At 56.2% G+C, this 20,576-nt stretch overlaps 1 protein-coding gene across 2 annotated transcripts in view; it reads right to left on the bottom strand.

Annotated features, from left to right (window-relative positions):
- Positions 1 to 1,514: 1,514 nt before the first annotated feature.
- Positions 1,515 to 20,576, bottom strand: part of KCNQ4 (potassium voltage-gated channel subfamily Q member 4) — an 83,214-nt gene continuing 64,152 nt past the window's right edge. The window contains exons 9-14 of one of the 2 annotated variants that reach the window (XM_073317575.2): positions 16,762 to 16,818; positions 10,975 to 11,192; positions 10,346 to 10,448; positions 7,635 to 7,766; positions 5,501 to 5,633; positions 1,515 to 4,946 (exon numbers count right to left, since the gene is read on the bottom strand). In XM_073317575.2, the coding sequence (XP_073173676.1) occupies positions 4,728 to 4,946; positions 5,501 to 5,633; positions 7,635 to 7,766; positions 10,346 to 10,448; positions 10,975 to 11,192; positions 16,762 to 16,818 (862 nt within the window). In that variant the 3' untranslated portion in view covers positions 1,515 to 4,727. The remainder of the gene's footprint in view (positions 4,947 to 5,500; positions 5,634 to 7,634; positions 7,767 to 10,345; positions 10,449 to 10,974; positions 11,193 to 16,761; positions 16,819 to 20,576) is intronic. The other variant, XM_073317574.2, reaches the window with a different exon arrangement.

Here is a 20,576-nt window from a genome sequence, read left to right as displayed (position 1 = left end):
CTCACCCCAGTTCCCAAGTATCCTCCGCTCCCTCCCTGAACCATAGCCAGCGATTCGCACCCAGGCAGGCTCCAGGCAGGAGGCTGCATACCCCAGCCTGCAGCAGGCCCACGCTCTCCTCACTCTCCCAGCCGTCGCTGGCCGTTCCCCAAAGACCCGATGGGCAGATCGAACTTGCCAGCAGCCCGAGCAAAGGTGCCTCCCCCCGCCCCGGGGGGCACAGGCCAGCCTGGTACTTGTGCAACACCCTCTCCGGTGGGATGAGTGGCCCCGACCCCTGCTCAGCAGCGCCAGGCAAGCAGGGCATTATGTGCCAGGGCAAGCCAGAGAAGAGGTGGCGCTCGGGTGAGCCATCTACTTGAGACGCAGACGGCGCCCTCGGGCAGTCAAGGAATGCCAAGTGCCCAGGGACTGCAGCAGGGGATGCTGGGAAGGTGCGGATACCGGGATGGGGTGGGGAGAATTGGTCCAGGTGCCTTTGCACCTGGCCTCCTTGGTGGAGGGAGGCGGGGTTCACATTCTTGAGATTCCTCAGCCCAGCGCAGCTCCCTTGTGGCTAGTCGCTCACCCCGCGGCGAGCCCTGGGCTATGGGTCTGGAGCCCTCCGTGCGCTGCACCAGGGGGACGTGCTTCTTTGCAACAGCCCCGGGCTTCTGGCAGGGCAGGGGCTTGTTAAACAAGATGGGGCTCCTCCGCCAGGTGCTGCTCCCCACCACAGAGCCAATGGTGTCCATGTCCCAATCCCAGGAATGGGGATTGTCCCCCCTGCGGGCGTGGCTGGCTCCGTGTCTCCTCCCCGTGCTAGAAATACCCTGATGGCGCGCCCGGCCGCCCCCCAGGTGCGTCACCCCAAGGGAGAAAGGGTGGCCTACCAGAGCAGGGAACGGAGAGACAGGACTTCATGCATCCGATGAAGTGGGCTGTAGCTCACGAAAGTTTATGGTCTAATAATTTTGTTCGTCTCTAAGGTGCCACAAGTCCTCCTGTTCTTTTTTCAGGACTTCTGGGCTCTGTTCTAGGGCTTTCTCGTGTGACTTTGGGTGAGTTACTCTCCATGCCTCTGTTTCCCCATCTGTAGCTCAGGGTCCTGCTGCCCCACAGGGGAGGGGGCTTGGGTGGTTAAATCAGCGTCAGCAAAGGGCTTTCAGCACCCCAGGTGCAAGGGGCCGTTATCTAATAAATACAACGCTTACCGTGGTGACGGGGGCTGGGAGTAGCTCAAGACCGGGGGCCTGATTCTCTGGCGGTTCAGGCTACCTGTGACTTCCTTTGGGCTGAGTGACCAACACCCTGCGGGGGCGGGGTGGAGCTGGCCTGGGACCCCGCAATGTTGCCCTCTTCACTCTGTCCAAAAGCAGTATAGGGCCGCAGTGACTCTGCCGTGGGTCTGGGGCGCCACCTACTGGGGGCAACGAAGAAGCGACTGAGGGGAGTCCACCCCCGGCCCCTTCTGGCCCGGAGCACCCCTGTGGAGGGATTGAAGAGGAAGAAGGAGGCAGGCAAGCAGCTGTCTACGTAAAACTTTAATGAAACAAATAAGTTAATAAGTTAGTAAAGTGAGGTAACTATCTTCATCTCGGAAACAAGGGTTGCTGGGAAGCGCCTGGAGGGGTTTCCTACTTCTTCTCCTTTGGCCGAAGCCTTGACCCCGCCCGACCGCATCCCCACCCCGTACAGACACGAGACACGTCTGCCCAGGCAAGGGGGCCGGCGTGTGCCCTCCTACGCCGCAGCGCGATAGGCGCCGCGATCGGGGCATGGGCACGGGGTGGAGGGTCTCGCTGCACAAGTCAGGAGACATGCTAGAGCATGCAAGCAGGTTGGGATGAGACCGGCTCTGGGCAGGGGTCTCCGTGGGGGCGGACGGCATGCACTACCTAGGCACGAAATGCAAGTGGGACTCAGCTGAACGGGGAGGGAGCCCCCCATGCCTGAGCTCCGGTGCACGGCCCTGCAGCAGGCGTCTCTCCCACCCCGACGCCGGTAGATCCGGGGAGCTGGCTGGGAGCTGGAAGGTGTGGGGACAGGTTACTCTACTCACGTCCCCCGCCACCCTTTAGATACCCGCTGGGGCGGGCGAAGGGAGAGGGAGGTCCTTTTGACCTGACCTACGCCCCCACCATTACAAGAGGGGCTGTGAAGGTCAGGGAGCCCCCAGGGGTGGTGAAAGGAGGCATTGGTGGGGCCAGGGTCCGGCGAGGCCCCCGCTTTGCCAGGGAATGGCACAGCAGCATGCCTGTGCAGGAGGGTGCATTCCAGAGCCAGGCTCTCAGCTGAAGCACTTGCAGGCTGGACAATTGCCCAGCCATTCCCAAGAGCCACCCCTTGTTCTAGCCTCCTTGCAGGCCAGAGCTGCCCCTTGGCAGCCTCTCGGGGAGGGGGGGAGAGGGAGGATGCAAACTCTTCATGTCGAAATTCAAGAGCTGCTCTTGGCCCCCACAGAAGGCTGGTGCCTGATGTAATTTAACTGCAGGGAGGGGAAGCGCTGCCCAGCTCTGCAGGGGTTTGCCTTGGACCGAGGGGCAGGGGGACAACGTGCCCGGTGACCCTGGAAGACATTTAACTGCACAGGAGGGGTAACGCGCAGGCACGAGAAACGCATCCCACCTCTCCTTCCAGGCAGAGATCCTGTGTTATGGGAAGTCTATTACCCCCCCCCCGCACCTCTCCGGCCTCCGCCCCAGCCCCAGCCACCCCCATGGGAGCACCAGCAGGTCTGGGAAACCGGTGGGGTTTGGACTGGGAAGAGGGCTCCAGGTTCAAAGCCAAATCAGTTCCTAGATGGATTTGATGACACTGAAATCTCCGGGCCAAAAAAATCCCTCTTATGCCAGAGCCTGTTCCTGCTGGATTTCAGTCACACCCCCACTAGAAAACAGGCCGGGGAAGGGGTTCTGACTCCAGGCCTGACCCAGTCAGCTCCAATGGATACTGAATATTCCTGACCACAGAGGATGTGCAAGGGAAATCAGGGCTCTTTCAGGAGCCAGAGTGGGGGCTAAGGCCCCCATCCAGTAGTGAACTCCTTTATGGAGCCCCTGGGGGACCAGGGACCAGGGTTTGAAATGAATGGGCTACCAATGGGGGACAGGGTGGAGGGTAGGATCTATGGGCAAAGCCCCAGCGTGCTGAGAGACACTTAAGCTGGTTGACTAAGGACAGCAGGTCCCCAAGTGAAGCCCCGTGCCCAGCTGATGGGTTAGGCTGTAGAAGGGGGCAGAGGAGAGAAGCGATCCAGTTGGGGAACCACCTCTGGGAAAACGAGGTCTGGAGATATTGGGTACCCTAAGCTACTGCTGCCTTCCGTGCCACAAGGAGACGTACGGAAGCCACAGTGGGCAAGGCGGGCTGCCTGAGCTGGGCAGACTAGACGTGGAGGGGGGAAAGAAGAGCTAACATGAAGCTACAGCATCCTTACCCTCCTCCTGGCTGTGCCGACACCCACCTATGCACCACCCCCCCCCCACCAACAGCCAGGTGCAATGGACCAGATCCAGGCCTGCTGTTAACTCCACAGACTCATGCAACAGGGCTGCATTTGGTCCAACGGGCCAGTTACCCCCTTTCAAGTCAAGGGCCTGATCCAAAGTCCATCCGAGTCTGTCCGCCAGGCTTCAAAGGAGCAGCGTTCGCCCCGTGAAACCCCACTGACTCGAGCAGCCCAGGATCCGGCCCCAGGGCGCAGGGCAAACACCTATTGCTTAGGCCGACGGGCTACTCGTCCGCCTCTCCTGTCGGGATCGAGGGTTGCATATTGAAACACTGCGGCATACACGCGGCCCTCCGTGCACGCACACTGCTCCGCAGATGGTTCCACTGGGCTTACTGAGTTACCGTCATGGCTGCAGGAATCGGAGCCCCTGCTCGCTGGGAGATAGGAAACCCGGGAGGGAGGCAAAACTTGGCCATTCCCCAGCGATTTCCTCGGTCCAGAAGAAAGCACATTCAATCAAGTCACAATGCCCCTTGTGTAGCACTGGATGGTAAAGGGTTACAAAGCCTTGCATAGCTGTTAGTAAGCACCCTGCTCCGGCTCCCGGGAGGGGCAACGGCGTAGACCCTCAGGGATGCCGCGTACGTTGGTGAAGAGGTCAGAACTGCCAACCTTGGAGTTGAGACGCTCTCGGTCATTCCATACCCTGTGTCAAAGCTCATTCCAAGGACGGTTCCCGGAGAGGCGCCCAGAAAAAAGACCGAGTGACAAGGCGCACTGACCCATTGCATCCCTGGCCAACTCGCCCTCCCGCTGCACTGGGGCGGCACCACCCCAACCAGGGATGTGCCGGGAGAGGGGGATTTCCTCTGCAGAAAAGACAGCCTGCAGAGGACAAAGTCTAGAGAGGCTGATCCTATAAATAAAAGAGCTTCTTAGATACCAGGCGTTCTCTCGTTGGTTTTGTAGGTTTAATGCTTTAAGAAACTCTCTCTCGGCTGCATCCCCAGGGGTCCCAGCCCCAGCTGGCTCCCTGGTGCTGAATACTAGTTGCTTAATAATTCCGGCTTGTGCACGGTCAGAAGGAAGACTTGTTCAAGTAAAATCAAGGTGAGGCTCATAGTGCATCAGGACAGGTTAGATGAGGCCCCGTGGTCCCCAGCCCAGAACCTGGCTGGGTTCACGGCTTGGTCTTCTTGCCTGCTAGCTATCAGTGTGTCTGTCTACAAGAATGTTCACCACCAGGCTCAGGACCGGTCCCCCAGCTCTGCCCCACTTGTGCTGGGAACCCCTCTCAGTCCATGTTGGTGCTGGCCGACCTGGAGATGTTTAAGGTCTGCGCGGACACTGAGATGTCCTCGTGCTCTACGGGGCTGTGGTAGTCGGAGGTGATGTCCGGGTCAAAGCTGGGGATCTGCGTGGCGGCCAGGGTAAAGGAGTTCATGGAGCCTTTCCGCAGGCACTGGGAATAGAGGCCCAGTAACAAGTCCAGCTTGTGCTCTATGGATTGTACCTGGAGGGGACGGGGAAGAAGAGGAGGGGGATTGAGCCAGGCCTGATATAATTGGAATGGGGATTCAGCGTGTGGGGAAGCAGGGGCTCCCCAGATTAAGGGGGGACCAGGTTGCATGGTGGAGCAGAAGAGAGGGCGGGAGGGTGCAGTAGTTTTTCACTTCTAGCCAGTTGGGTCCAAATCCTGGTCAAGTCACATGTGAAAGAATTTTACTAACATGATGAACTGAACTCCCAGTCCTCTCCTTTGTCCATTAGACCCCACTCACCTCCCGGAGGTGGGAATAGAACCCAGGAGTTCAGGCTCCCAGCTCCCCTCTCTAACCTCTAGACTGCTAAAGAAAAAGAAAAAGAAAAAGAAAGTAACATGACCTATGGTCTATCTTCTCTTTACAAATCAACTGTAACAACCCCAGGACGTGGATGGTCGGACAGGCAGCCAGCTGGTTTCTCTCCGGCTGACACACACACATACGGGCATGGCAAGCGTAGGGGCCGGGCCGCATGTTCGGGAGCATGCACGGTGCTGCACGTGCCCCCCGACCTCAGCCTTACTTGTTTCTCCACTTTGACCACTCGGCCCATCATGCTAAGCTCGTCCACCAGGTCGACCTCCAGGGACTTTTCTCCCTTCTCCCGGGTCTTCTTATCGACCGCAATGGCTCCCCTTCCCACGATCTGGTCCACGCTATGGGTGAGAAGACAGGACGAGGGGGAAAGCGGGAGCTCAGAATGAAAGGGGCCTTATTGCCAGAGAGAATCAGGCTCAGAGAAGGAAGACCCAGAAATCAACGGGAGTTTGGCCGGTAGGTACCTTGGAGGGTCTGGGCTGCCTGGCCTCCTACTCCCTGTCACTACAGGTTGGGGGGGGACGCACCTTTTCAGCCCGAGGGCCAAACGAATAATTTCAAGCCATTTAAGGGGCCACCACCTCTCTGTTTTAGGGTTTTATCCTGCTGCCCATCACCACAGCATCTGGGTACCTTCCTTGCAAAATCAATAGCAATAGTGGGATCCCTGGAGTCTCTGGCACGTCTCCCTTTTTGGGGTCAAAATTCTGCTTAAAGCAAAGGGTTTGGTTTTGATTTTATCCTTTTTTGGGGGTAGGGGTAGTTGGGGTTTTAGAGGTAGAAGGGGTATCAGTGTAGGGTGGCAGAAGGGGGGGGGTCAGGGTAGGGGCTCAGTGTGGAAGGGGAGGCCAGTATTGGGTTTTGGTGTCAGTGTTTAGGGGTACAGGGGGGTTTCAATGTCAGGGTTTAGGGGTGTATATGTTGGGGTTTAGGGATGCAAGGGGGTCAATGTCTGGGTTTAGGGGGTCAATGTCTGGGTTTAGGGGAGAAGGGGGTCACAGTCAGGGTTTATGGGGTCGGTGTCAGGGTTTAGGGATGTCTGCACTGGGGTTTATGATAGAAGGGGGTCAATGTCAGGGTTTAGGGGGTCAGTGTTGGAGTTTAGGGGTACAAGGGAGGGGTCAATGTTTGGGTTTAGGAGTGTCTGCCTTGGGGTTTAGGGTAGAAGAGGTCAGTGTTAGGGTTTAGGGGTGTCTATGTTGGGGTTTAGGGGTACAAGGGGGGTGTCAATCTTTGGGTTTAGGGGTGTCTGCGTTGGGGGTCTAGGGTAGAAAGGGGGTCAGTGTCTGGGTTTAGGGATGTCTGCACTGGGGTTTAGGGGTTCAAGAGGTCACTGTCAGGGTTCAGGGGTACAAGGGGGGTCAGTGTCTGGGTTTAGGGGTGTCTGTGTTGGGGTTTAGGGATACAGGGGGGAGCAATGTCGGAAGCACAATTCTTATTGTACAAGCCGCACTTTCGCTTGCCCACTTCTAAGCCCAATGTGAACGACTCCCCTTCACCCTGTCACCCTCCCCTGCGATTTTCTGGGCTTGCCCGTCCCCCACCCACTTGCTATCTCCTGCTGGACCCAAGGCGTTGCCTGCCTCACCGGGCTGGCTGGGTTCGTCCCTGCAAGATGGCACCCATTCCGTCTGGGCGGCCCCAAAGCGAACCGCGCCGGCAAGAGGCATTTTCCGTTCGGACTCAAACACCAAGTGTTCTCCTGAACTCAGTCACCTCGGGATACACCCTTGTGCTCGGGATACTCTCAGAGAAGGGCACGCGATGCGAATCTGACCCTTGTCCAGCTGTCGTTGGCTCCCCGGATGGGCCACCTCCTCCGGGAAAGCACTGACCCTTCTCGGCCTTCAGTGGGGTTCGGGCGCGTCGCGTCTCAAAGCGCCAGCCTCTGCTGGTTACGCTAAAGGGTGAAGGCCCAGATTTTTAATGGTGTTTCGGCTCTGCTGTGCCCGGCACTGTGATGCCGAAGTTACTTAGGCACCCAAGCCTCACTTTCAAAATGATTTAGGGACCAAGGCACCTCAATCCCATGGGCTGTCAATGGGATCTTGGCTCCTACCTGCCTACGTCACAATGCACATACCTTTCAACGGCTGCGCCTAAGGGCTAAATCCAAAGTTCACTGACAGCCAGCGGCCTTTGGGCCAGGCTGGGAGCAGAGTCAAACCTCTTCTCTGCACCTGCCCTGCCCTGGGTGCGTGGCAGGGTCACAGAGTCACTCGCCCAGCATGCATGACGTCAGCTATTGAATTATGCGGCTCCGCGTCCCGCCTGGCCAGGGGCTGCGGAAGCAGCTATGGGACAGGCCCCTGTGGGCTGGGCAGCGGGAGCCAGCTCACCGTGACTGGAGGCTCTTGATGCGGCCCAGCATGTCGAGGTGGCCGGCTGAGTACTGCTCGATGACGTCCTTGACGTCGTAGGGCCGCAGGGTCTCCTTGAACTTCCTCTTCGCAACCAGGAACTTCAGGATCCTGCCGGGACACAAGGGGTTGCCTGAGAGAGGGGTGGGGTGGGGACGGGTCTGAGCAACAGACTTGACGCGGGTCATGGCCCAGCTATCTCAGAGGCCCTAGGACCCACCAGGACAGCTGAGGTCAAACAAGGCCCCAGCGCCCTCTTTAAGCCATGGTCCCCAGAGATGGGACAGTGGAACTCCCCACCACTGGAAGTCTGGATGACTCCAGGGTTTACCATCTTCAGTGTAAGAGCGACCTCTTGGCACAAGGGCTTTCCCCTTGGAGACCATGACCACAGAATGGTCTGTCATCTCTTCCAGCTCTCTCAGGGTGCAAGTTACACTCTTTGAAGTGACACGATTGCACCCCTGACGCCCAGAGGTGCAGTGTGCGGCTAGCCGTGTCTGTCCCAGCTGCACTCTTTTCAGAGCCTGGGAACAAACAGGCACACTGCAAGTGTTGGGAGAGAAGGGGAGACGATCTCTCTGGGCTTTGCAAGATGTTGAGAGCAGTTACCGGATCTTGGCACCCTGGGCCGCTCTTCTCTTGCCGTGGGAAATAACCTGCCTGCCTGTTTTCCATGACAGTGAAACCTGCTCTGGGAAGGAAGCAGAGGAGAAGAGAATAACCCAGCCTCTAACTGGCTCCCTGAACCCTGGCTCGTCAGTCACCGGCTCCTTGTCAAACGACTAGCCGCAATGCTGCTAACGCAGCGGAGGGAGAGATGCTGGCGGAGAGGGCTCATTAGCAGGGCTGTGATAGAGAATTTCATAACTCCGCAGACGGAAGGATGGGGTGGGGGAGCATCTCTTGTGCAAACAGGCATCGTGAGCTAGCACAAGCCACTTGGGAACCTCGGGCTTGCGCTCTTCCAGCTTGTGTTAAGTGGCTTCAATTAGCTGGCGATGTTAGATATGCATACGCTGCAGGATCAAAGGCCGGCGCTGCAGGAAGGCATGCATACGCTGCTGGACTGGCCAGGGCTAGGACATGTCACAGCATGGAGGAGAGCCTGCTGCTAACTCGGGAAAAGGGAGAAGGCCAGGGTAAGATTTCTCCAAAGCTGCCCCCCGTTCAGTGCCAGCAAACTGCATGCACAAGAACTGTCAGCCGGCAGGTAAGTGTCCGGTCTGTGGGTGCAAAGAACTATTGCAATGGTCAGGTCACAGCAGCTGGTCTTGAAAAATGCAGAGAGAATTGCACCCGCAACTGTTCGCATCCATGATAGAACCCAGGAGTCCTGACTCCCAGCCTCCTCCCCGCTCTAACCCTAGACCTCACTCTCCTTCCAGAGTTGGCAATAGAATCCAGGTGCCCAGCCCTCTGCTCCCATCATTAAGGATGTGTTCTGGGCTCACAGCATCTACTTCACTCCTGTTAATGCCCCACGTCACCTCCCCGTTAGAGAGCCAATGTGTTGTATGGGGGGGGGGTATTTCCACATATCTTCCCCCACCCTTTCTCCCAGTCTCCCCCACCATGCTACAACAGCATTGCTACAGCCTCGGTGCCTCAACCCAGCCAGAAGAGGTGGCTAGAGATCGCAAGGTCCCTGTTCCAGCGGCATGGCCGTTAACAATGGCTCTATTCAGGGCGGCCTCTTCAGATGGGTGGGGAGCGGCCAGGGAGGCCTGGCTTGTGTCTGCAGTACGGCACGTGCATGTGGGTTTTAAGACCAGAAAAAGAATGAACCCAGGCACATAAAAGCAGGAAAGCTTCTGCAACCAAACCAGCGTCTCCACCCACCCTGCTCCCCGTCCGCCTGCTCCTTTCGATCCTGGGTGCTGCAGAGCTCAGCTCCCCGGGCTCAGGTGGCTACGCTGAAGCCAGAACGCGCCTGCTTAGCAGAGCCAGTCATTTGTGTCAGGGTCCCTTATCGGGGAACAAACCTGTTGGCAAATCAATGAAACAGAAAGAGGGGGCGAGACTGGCCAGCCCTCGGCATGCACGGCTCTGGCACACAGGTGCAGGGAGTTCCAAGGATGGCAAGAGCCCACCTTGACAAGAACCTCAGCCTGCCCCTCCCCGCCAGACCCTGGACCCTCTGAGGCTTGGAAGGAGCAACAGTCAGGCTGGCACGGAGACAAGGGGAAATGCCATTTGCTGTTGGCACACACTGGATACGTGAAAAAGAACGCCACCCTGGCTCAAAATTCCCAGCATCTGGCTCAAAAGGGGCCTAGGATGGAGCGCGAAGAGCTGGATGCTGCCGAGGGCTGGTGCATGAACTGTGGAACAGGCCACTCTATCGTTTGAGGGTTTCAGGGCAAATTGTTAGCACGGCCTCAGAGGCTGGGCACAGAGCTCGCCTGCTCTCCTCCCGTCACCCTCCCCACTCGCTGGCTACCCTGACCAGCCCGAGACCTATGGAGGTTAACAGCCAGACAGGCACGAGTTCTCCTGCCGCGGCAGCCAAAACCCTAATGAAGAATCTCCGAGAGCCCACCCAGGGGCAGCTGCCTGGGAGAGGCCCCAACCCAAACCTCCCGCAGGATGGAGGTGGCCAACGATTGCCAGGCCTGCTCCCTGCCACAGGCTGAGAACTGGTACCGGTGGGCGGGTGGGCGCAGGGATGGCTGGCGAGCTGGACTCACCTGACAGCCCGAATGAGCGTTTTCACAGCTGGCATGATGTCCTCGAAGGTCAAGTCACACTGGTAGCCCTTCTCCTCGGTGCTCTCCTCCACCAGGCCGTCAACTGAGGACAGAAAACAGGGACTTCCCATAAAGGGCTGGGGATGCTTCCCCCTTCCCAATTCAGGTGTGTTTCACGGGGTGCAAATCTCCCTTAGAGCAATCTTCACCCCAGTCCTCTCTCCGCCCATGCACGGGTCTGGGTTCAAGGTCTCCTTTGGTTCACCATGAATAACACGGGTTCTACGTGGTTCAGCCGCGGGTCCTGTGGCATTTACCACCAGGCTCCTCTCTAGCGCCTCCCAACCAATGACCTTCCAGCATGTCAGCGTCTTCACAGGCTCCCCATCCCCCTCTTGGGTAGGCCCATCCCCAAGCCACAGAGGGGGAAACTGAGGCATAGAGTGGCAGGTGACTTTCCTTGCACAGCGAGTCAGTGGCCAAGAAGCCTGGCGTCCTGGCTGCCACTCCTGCGCACTAGCTACACAACTGCCCATGGAGGGCAGTGGGGGGTCCATTCTGAAGGGCAACTCACATTCGAAAGACTTGGGTGCAAAACAGAAATGGGGGGCGGGGGAAATGGGACTTACCCTCCACTGGTGGCCGAGGTTTGAGCCTCAGCGATGCCCGGAACCTGGTGCGGTCATTGAAGCTCCAGCTCTTCTGCACCTTGGTGGGGCTGGAGGCCTCCTGCACGTTCTCGGTGCTGGGGGAGCGGCGCATGGGCGGGGCCAGGTGCTGCTTTCCCCGGCTGCCCTGCCTCTGTGAGTTGTTCAGGCGGATGCGGTCCTTGATGCCCATTTTGTTGCTGCGGAGTGGCGGGGAGGAAGGACAGCCGGCATTAGCCTGGGGAGGGGGAGCTGCCGCCGGGCACCTGGAGGGGCACATGCAGCTTCTTCCTACTGGATCGGGCCAGACCCCGAGCTCCTTGCTCTGGCCCTCTCCAGTAAAGCCACGTGGAGTTTGCCCAAGGGAAGAGCTCAGGCTTTGCCCTGGTGTTGGGGGCTCGTGAATGGGGCTCGCCTGAAGCTGGCCCCGGCCACAACGGCACCACGAGCGCCTTGCACAAGTGAGAATCCCTGGATCCAAAGAGCCTGGAGTTGGGCAGGGAAGTCAGATCCTTGTTGCAAACTTTGCAGCTAGGGTGCAGACTCCAGTGGCTGGTGCAACGTGTGTGTGCGTGCGTGATTCAGGAAAACACTTCAGCAAGCGCTTAAGTCCTGTTGACTTTAATGGGCTAAAAGCCCCGTCCTTCAGTGCTGCTCTGGGTAAGGGCCCTTTGTGAATGCAGATGGTTTATGGTGCGAAAAGCCCAGCGCCTGTATGCGCTGAACGGAAGGAATGATTGCCCCGATTATCTAACAGGGGACGGGCGTCTGGGTATTTTAGTTGAAACATTTTTTTGGCAGCAAAGAGAGCACCAATGGGGAGGGGACACAGGATGGGGTGGAGGGTGGAGAGACACAGACAGAGCACATGGGAGCTGGAAGAGAAACCACCTGGTATGAAATGAAGATAGACTGGAGACAGCAGGGAGGGGAGGAGACAGACAAACCCCTGCTTCTGGCAGGGCTTTCGGCACAAGGCTTCGCTGAGATAGCGAGCCGAGCCCCGAGGGCACTGCCCCTACGAGTCAGGGAAGATCCTTGTGTCTTGGATGTACTGAGGTGTCGCGTGTCACTGCAAAGCGGCCTGGGGAAGCAGTGGCATTGAGCTAACTCCAAGCTATCAGTAGGGACACCAGCCCCGCCGATGCCCTGAAGCACATCCAATGGGGAAAGTCACCTTCACCACTGCCTCACTCAATCAGGGCCTTGCAGCCTACAATAATACCCAGCTGATTCGCTTGTCTCCACCTTCCCACCTCTCACCCTGGACTAAGAAGCCGGGTCAGGCTCTCAGCAGAGGACTAGATAAACCAACACCATGTGCTGATGGCTAAACTCTGCCCAGCCTGCCGAGGGGGAAAGAGACCCTTTGGCAATTCATTATTTGGGTGGGCCAGGCCCTAATTTCCCTCCATTAGAATATCTTCCAAATTCTCACCCCTTTTGTGGTTGTTTTTTAAATATGCCCCTCTGCGGAAGGTATGTATTAAAAACAGACCTCATTTATGTAGGACCTACACCAAAACAATGTTTGTGCTCACCCCTTGTGGCTGGAGAGCCGCAGCAGTTAGCTCACCCACACAATCCCGATGGCCATGGACAAATGAGAAAATACAGCAAAAGAGACTTATGTTTGCTGCGACGGAGATGGAAAATTAATAAGGGTCAAAACGAGGGTTAGAAAAGAGACACAAATCAATAAGGAAACACATTCCAGAGAGGGTGTTGGCAGACAATGGAGGGCGAAGACAAGTAGTCTGATTCTTGTCTCTGACACAGGGGTAAATCAGCTGCTGAAGTCAGCCGAGTTCCCCCCAGCGCACACAAGAGGAGAATCAGGGCCTGGTTTTACTATTCATCATCATTTGTACTGCGGTAGCCCTTAAGAAGCCAGGGCCCAACATTGCCAGGCACTGCCTATGCCTAATGGCGGCCTTTTTGCAGGATTCCCTTTATAATTCATGATGTGGACGATGTCTGGAATTGTCCTTGCTGTGGTGGGTTTCCAGACTGCAGTGACATCCTCATAAAATCCAGTGGTGCCCAAAGGGTGGATGGGGTAGTAAAGACAAATACGGAGGGGAAGTGAGCCCGGCCTCAATTCAGCAAGGTTTGGAGCGAGAGGAAAGCAGAGGGGGAGAGCCCATGAAGGCCAAGTGAGCAGAATCTCAGAAAGGCTCATGTCTAGGGTTTGCTTGTAAGACAAAACCCTCATCGGAATCGGGGAGGGGGAAGAAGGTGGAGGTGCTAAGGGACAACGGGAGTTTGCAACACAGCAGGACTCTAAGCCCCAGACCCAACCTTAGTACTTACTGCACAGGCTGAAAACAAAGAGAAGGATGAGAATGGCGACAGCCGCACGTGACGTGGAACGGGACAGGTGTGCCAGGCCACTGGAAACATGGTGAGGACGTGTTTGGACGTGCAGGTTTGGGGGAGTGGGCCTGGCACAGCCACAGAGGGCTCAAATCAAACAAATCTTCCCATGAGCAGCATCATGTTCTGACTCCAAGCAGCTGGCTCCCCGGCGCACAGAACATCCATCACAGGGAGCAGTCGCCGGCCTGGATCCCAAGCCCATCTGGACCTCAGTGGGCTTGGGATACGGCTCACAATGCAGAGCTTCCACTGAAGCTTGCATCCCTCTCCCACAAGCCGGTAGAGAAAGCTGCGTGGACGAGCGAGGGCTACCCCGCAGGCCTCATCTGCAGCTTCTGGAAGCCTGGTGGGCTCTAGAACGTTTGGGAGTTTGTCAGGTCCAGAACCTAGAACCTTTTAGAACTTTGAGAGGCTCCGGTTTTGCTCCGGGATCAGGGAGTGGAGAGAGAGCTGGCGACACAAAGTTCTAGAAGTTCCCGCTGGGTCGTAAACCTCCAAAAGCCCCGCCCAGTTCCAGAACATCTCTTGAATCCCTTTCCCCACCCACCCAAACCTGTCCGAGTTCTACCAGCACGTCGCGGGCAGATCCCCCGCATGCCAGCAAGCACGACCGCCACATACCATGCAAAAACGGAGGCAGAGCCCTACAGCCCATGATCAATACTGAACAGGAGGGGCGGGGCCTGGTGGTTTGTCATCAGCGATCGGTTCGGTCTCTCGATCGGCCCTTTCGCTGTGGAGAGAACAACATGACCATTTCCGCTTCGGTCTCTTTGGAATGGAAAGGCAGGGGGAGGGACACTAAGTTTGAGCCAGAGACGGGAGACAACCCGCAAACATCCCCCAATCCCCGGAACGCTTTAGAGCGTGGCCCATTGCAGGATTCGACCGCTCACAGAAAAACATTTTCAGGTTTCATCCAGATCGGGAGGGGGCGAGGGGGGGGGTCCTGATCATTCTTGGGGAAAATAGATCACTTTGCACACATACACACACACACACAAAGTTTGCGACATTCACCACCACAGTGCCCTCCCCTAGCACTTTTCATCCGGGGATCTCAAAGCACTCTACTGTTAATTTAACTTCATCTCTCCCCCTGGAGGTAGGGAAGATTTATTACAGATGGAGAAACCGAGGCACAGAGCCATTAAACAGCCTGGTCAAGGCTACAGAACAAATCAGGGCTGGGAATAGAACCCAGGTGTCCTGACCCGCTCTTTACTCCACTAACCTTCTGATAGGAGGGACAGTTGAGCCTTGGTAGTTGGAGCATCTGCATTCCAGCAAATGGGAATTAAGATAGAATATCAAGGTTGGGTCTCCAAACCCTCTGCCCAAAGGCCTCGGGACTTCAGTTCTCCCCCACTCCTCAAGACCGGCTTGATCCCATACAGGAGTCTGGATCAAACACGGGACAGAGCACCCTTGGCCCAGCCCAGCCCAGCGGAGATTAATCACCCCTGTTCAGATTCATCATGGATTTTGGCCAGGGCTCCCTCTCTCATCAGTGCACGATGGGCGATTCACTAGCCTTCCAAATGGCAGCATCTGGTCCCGGGGCGTGGGGTTCCCACTAGCAATGGCATGACCTCTGTCTGAGGCCAGACAACCCACGAACAGGACACCCCCCCTCCGTGGCCAGGAGTGGGCATACGGCCTGCCAGGCAAAGTCGTAGCACATACACAGTTCAGTAGCCACTCAGCTAGCATGGAATAAGCCTGGCCAAAGAGATGCTGGTGGCCCAGGGCTTGGCACTCTCTCCCCACAGCTTCTCCATAGCCGGTATCCTCGGACGGGAGCTGACTCGCCCTACATTACACAGCAAGCCAGTGCCAGGCCAGTGAGGTGGCTGAACCACACGGCCATCCTTGCTCCCAGGAGAAGCCAGCTCAGGGGGCTACTCTGTATACTTGTAGACTCTGATGCAGCCGGGGAAGCCGCCCCTCTTCGAGGGTTGCACTGTAGGTTGTTTTGCCGCACCCAGCAGTTCTGGCAGCTCCTCCTTCCCCTAAGCTACAAGCTGCATGCAACTCTACCCACTAACCTCCGTTCTTCCACCAAATGAGGGAAGGGGGCTGGGTTTTATCCTAACTGGATAGGACAGTGCACACTCTTCTGCCCCACTGCCTGGGAACTGGCTCCCAGCCGGGTGGGGAAGGGCAGAAACTGGGGTTAATACGGCCGCTCTGGGGAGCCTAAAACCTCACGAGCAGAGCTGGCTCCAAAGCAGAATTTCCACCCATTCTGAGATTTGGAAATGTGGTTTCATCTCAAAGCGGGTCGAGAAGCAAAATCTTGGAATTTTTCGCCCAAGGAAACGTTCCAAAATGTTTCATTTCCACCTAGTGAAAACGTTTCGCGGCCACTTCGTTGTTCTGACTTTTCTATCCTATCATGAATTATTAACATAAACCTGCATACGTCTAAATGAAAGGGCTGGAGACTTTCCTGCTGAAAGGGCAACGGAATCAATAACGTTCCCACAAAATGGTTTAGTTCCGCTGACGCAGCATTTGCCAGTGGAAACTGATTCCACTGGAAAATTTCCCACTGGCTGCGCTTCTGAGTGTCCATTTGCTAATCCACGATGGGGTGTTAGTGAGATGGGAGGTAGAAGCAGAATTCAAGGGGCTGTAGTAGAGGGGCAGATTGCAGAGAGCGGGGGCTCTGGGTTCTCATTTCCTCCCCAAGCAGTTGAACGAAGCAATCTAGAATAGCTAAGAGTCATTCCAAAAATGGTTTGTATTCAAACACCCACAGAACTGCCGCAGGGTAGATTTTCAGCACAGCATTTCATGGGGTTATAGGCAGAGATGGAGAACACACCCAGACAGATTTGGAATTTGCAGAACTTCCTCCATCGGGTTTTGATCTTTTGCAGAACAAAACCCCAGTGTGGTTGGGGTGCAGATCCAGGTTTTATCCAGACTCCCAAGGTGTATTATGGGGGTTGGATAAACACTTGCACAGTGCTTCCAACACATTCAGCTAATCCACTGTCATGATGCCAGTCAGCAGCATCCCCATTTTACAGATGGAGAAACTGAGGCACAAAGCAGTGAAGTGACTAGTCCAAGGCCACAGAAGGGGCCAGCATTAGAGCCTACCCTGTACTCTGATCACTAGATCACAAGCCTCTTCCAATGCTGCAAGTTTTGATCCATCTCTACTGATACACCTAATTCCCCCATACAGCTGCACTGGAGATGCACCAGTCTACGTACAGGAGAGCAGGCATATCTCCATTACCGCAGCCCTCGTTGCAAGGTACAGAGGGACCATCATGCACATCCCCAGCAATCTGCTGCATTCCACATGGGCTCTGCCCCCAAAGCAAAAAGAGGCCCCCAAACAAGTCATGGGAAGCGTATCCAAGCACGCGATACCTCTGTTTCCAGCTGGCGGGAATCCGAAAGAAATTCCGTTTACTACTAAAGATCTGGCTAGAGGGTCAAGAATAAAAGATACAGAAGAAAAGAAAGAGAAAGTTAGTGAGACAAAGGGGTGCAGTCCAGGGGGCAGCCTCGGAACCCGGCTCTGCTGAGGCCTGGAGCAGTGGCACTGGGCGAGGACATCGCCACCTCCTGGCTGGGAAAAGGAGAGCAGCATCCAGCGAGAAGCATCCCCCCGGCAGCAAAGCCACCAATGCAAAGGTGAGGCTGGACCCTGCGAGTCCTGTTCCTTGCGGGCTCATGTGGATACGAAGAGCGTCGGGAGGGTGCTCTGTTGACGAGAGAGGGCTGTGTACATGGGAGGAGATCGTTAACAGAGAAGGTGCCAGCAGGTGGCCCTCAGGAATACATGGCATAATCTGGTCCTACAAAGCCCAGACGAACAGATTCTCCCTTGCAGCTCTCTCCTCTGAGCTCTTCAACGTGGTGTCAGCAGTGGGCTCTGAGCCCTCGAGGGCCCTGCCCATACCCTTGTCAAGGTTTGATGCATCTCCCCTAAAGAGCCCCATTTATCGAAACAAAAAGCCATTGGACAATTTGACTGGCGGGCAGAGCCCTGGGCCACAGTTAAACACCCTCCGAGGAGAGAGGGCCAAACAGCGGGCACCAGCTAGGGCACGCCTCTCCTCACCCCCATGTAAGGCCCCGCAGAGACCTCTGGCCTTCCGAGGCAGGCGTGACAAACCACCTGAACTGCAGCCAAGCGACCCAAGATGCTGTGACCCCGGGGTGTTTGGGGCAGGAGTGACCCCACCAGTGATTGCTCCGAGGAGAGACAAATGGCTTTCCCTTCTGACCTTACCCTGCAGGGGGCATCATGGCAGTTCCCTAGATTTTATTTCAAGCTAAGATCTTACTGATGGCGTTGAGCGACCAGGGCCCCCTAAGGTGCACTGGGTAGGTCCCGTGGTACAGTTTGGAATCGGCTAAACCGCACCCGTTGTGTGTAAGAGGCAAGGAGCACAAAGCACTGTAGTTTGTGTAGGTCCTACATAAACAACACCACATTTCCCCCTCAGGAAGGAGGGAGGGGGTGCGTCAAATTTCTTAGCAACGGAGCTCTCTGTAAAAACAGGTCGTTAGATGGATATTAAATAAAAACAGGTCGTTAGATGGATATTAAACAAAACCAAAAACATTTTGAATCTGAGCAACTCCCCGCATGCCCCCGACCTCCAGGCTACTGTAGCAATCTTAGGACAGATCAAAATTTTGATCACAAGCTACTTGGCAACATTTCTTTCAATACCACACAGGTCATTTTCCACTGGTCCCCCCCAAACGGGTTCCCTGGCCCCGAGTACATTTCCTGGAGCAGCGGCTGAAGAAGGTCAAAACCTCTGGAGGGAACCTACCGCATGGTGACTCTTTGGGCGGGGGGGGGGGGGGAAGGGAAATACAGGCACTGTGGCTTTAAGAGGAAGGTTACCTGAGACGTAAACACCTGGGGGGCGGTGCGTCTTCCTCTTTCCAGCTTCTGGGAGTGAATGGGGATGCAAGAGAAATGGCAGGGAGGTGGAGAGGGGAAGGAGAGAAAAAGAAGATGATAATGTCATGAGAGGCGATGTTAGCATAGGGGCCAGGTGGGGGGGACACACGGATCCTTCCAACAGCATCTCACCTAGGCCCAGTCCGATCGGGGGGGCCGTATGCTATGTTGGACTGGCCCATTGAGATTGCAATACCTGTAGATTTCCAGATACCCTCGAGCACGCCCCCAGCCCGAGGCCCCACCACTGGGAACGCTGGTGTTACAGTGATGGGGTTCTCTCATCTCAGCGCCCAGGGGGTGGGCAGCAATTGACTCAGTGTTCCCTTGCCCCCTTTGATTCGGCAGCCCAGAGTACCCAGGCTTGTGGGACCTCAGTGCCATGCTCAGTTCCTGTGCATTGCCTCCAGGGAAGCAGGCCAGGAGTGTGTGGGGGAGGGCTGGACGGCATCTTCTCTAGATGACAGGAGGACAAGGAGAGAGATTCATCCTGCATTTCGCCCTAGGGCCCAGGGAGCTGGCTCCGTGGGAACAGGAACGAACTCGCAGCGTCTCCAGAGACTTGCAAACGAACCTTCTGGGAGGTTTGACCAAAGTTCCATTTTTCAACGTTCAGTAATTGTTCATGTTCGCCGTGCCTGGTGAAAAGGGAGGGAGCGTCACCATGTGCTGGAGAGGTTCTGACCTGGGTGTCTCCAGCCTGAACGGAAGCAGGGTGCAGTGATCATCCCAGCACTCAGCCCTTCGCATCCCAAGACCTCGATGCTCTTCACAGATGTTGGGGGTCAGTGTCATTCCCCCCATTTTCCAGATGGGAAACTGAGGCTAAAGGCAATACAGGAGCAGAATTCCTATTGTCCAACCCCCAGCCGTGGGCTCTAACTACACCGGGCTGCCTCCTGGAAGCTTTCCTCGAAGGAAAAGCCAGTTCTTGTTAGGCTTCCGTCTCACTTTGCAGACCGCTCTGAATTACAGCCAGTTTGAACCACTGCTTTGAGGTTTGCCTGGGGCTATTTAGTTCTTTTTGTGTTCTTCCAAACACAGCATTACTCTGGAACCGCAGGTTTCCTGGATGCTACCTTCAGACACTGAATCTGCTGCAAGTGAGCACATGGGGCAGAAGGCAAGGCCAAGTCTCGGCATGCAGACTTCATCATGAGCCCCCACTGTCTCCTCGTCACAAAGCCCCAGGGTCATTACTTCACCGCTAGGGCCTGATTCTGCATTCACCGCACACCCACATCAGGAATGCAGGATTGGGCCCATTCGGTGTCACCACAAGGCAATCTCTGTCTTTGCAGGACACTTACTAGATGGATCCTTCAGTGTTTTCCCCAATTTGGAGCTGGAGGGCGGTTATCAGGTGGTTTCGCTCGGATCCCTGCTAGGCACAGTGGACCAGCCCTCTGCAGAAGCATGACATGACTAAGGAGTAGCTGAAGGCGAATCAGGGCCTTGTAATTATGGCTCACCAAAGAAACCGGAAACGAGTTAGCTGAGCCCATGAGCTCAGAAAGGTGAGAGGTCTGGGGGAGTTAAGTGGTGGGAATAGTCTCCTTCCCCCTCTATTCCTGGCATCATGCATCAGCTCTAATGAAAACTAGAGCAGTCCGGTGCTCCGAGAGCCGAGCCAGCTTCTCCTCATTTAACGGGTTTGTCCCTGCTCCTCGGAGTCCCACAAATCCTTCTGAGACATCATGACGCACCTGGGTCAGAAAGGGACGAGTGCTTCGCACCATCCAGGCGACACATCTGCCAAGGGGCCGAACCCAAGAACCAGCTGGGATTTCACAGGCTGTTTGACACACACCTGGGTACTTCACAAGCATCGTAGACTGGCTGTGTACTGGCCAAAACAGTGCTCAGCTCTCAGAGGCCAGGGCCTCCTGCTCCATTCTCCCCCATCCAGCTGAGAGCAACCGCTGGCCAGTGTCTTCCATGTTGCATCTCCCTGAACCTCCCGTCGCCCAGAAGGTCCCAATACGTGCGCTCTGGAGGGTGGGTTTCTTCCAGCTTCTTAAGCCCTGGAGTGGAAGGAAAATCTTCCATTCACCAGCTTTTACGTTCATTTTCATCCTAGCCCAGGGCTCTGTAGTGCTGGTATTGACTAGAGATGACCGGGGACATGCCAGGGGCTCTCGGAGAGCCACCTAGCCAGGCCCCACAGCAAACGCGCAAGTCTCCATGGTTAGCCTGATTCCACTCCATGATGCTAATGGGAGTTAATAGACCTTCCAGCTCTCCGGATCTCCCCATCCCC

This window comes from Lepidochelys kempii, chromosome 19, assembly GCF_965140285.1.
Source record: "Lepidochelys kempii isolate rLepKem1 chromosome 19, rLepKem1.hap1, whole genome shotgun sequence".
NCBI lineage: Eukaryota > Metazoa > Chordata > Testudines > Cheloniidae > Lepidochelys > Lepidochelys kempii.
Note: the sequence above shows the minus strand (reverse complement) of the source record. Positions and strands in the feature narration are given on the sequence as shown.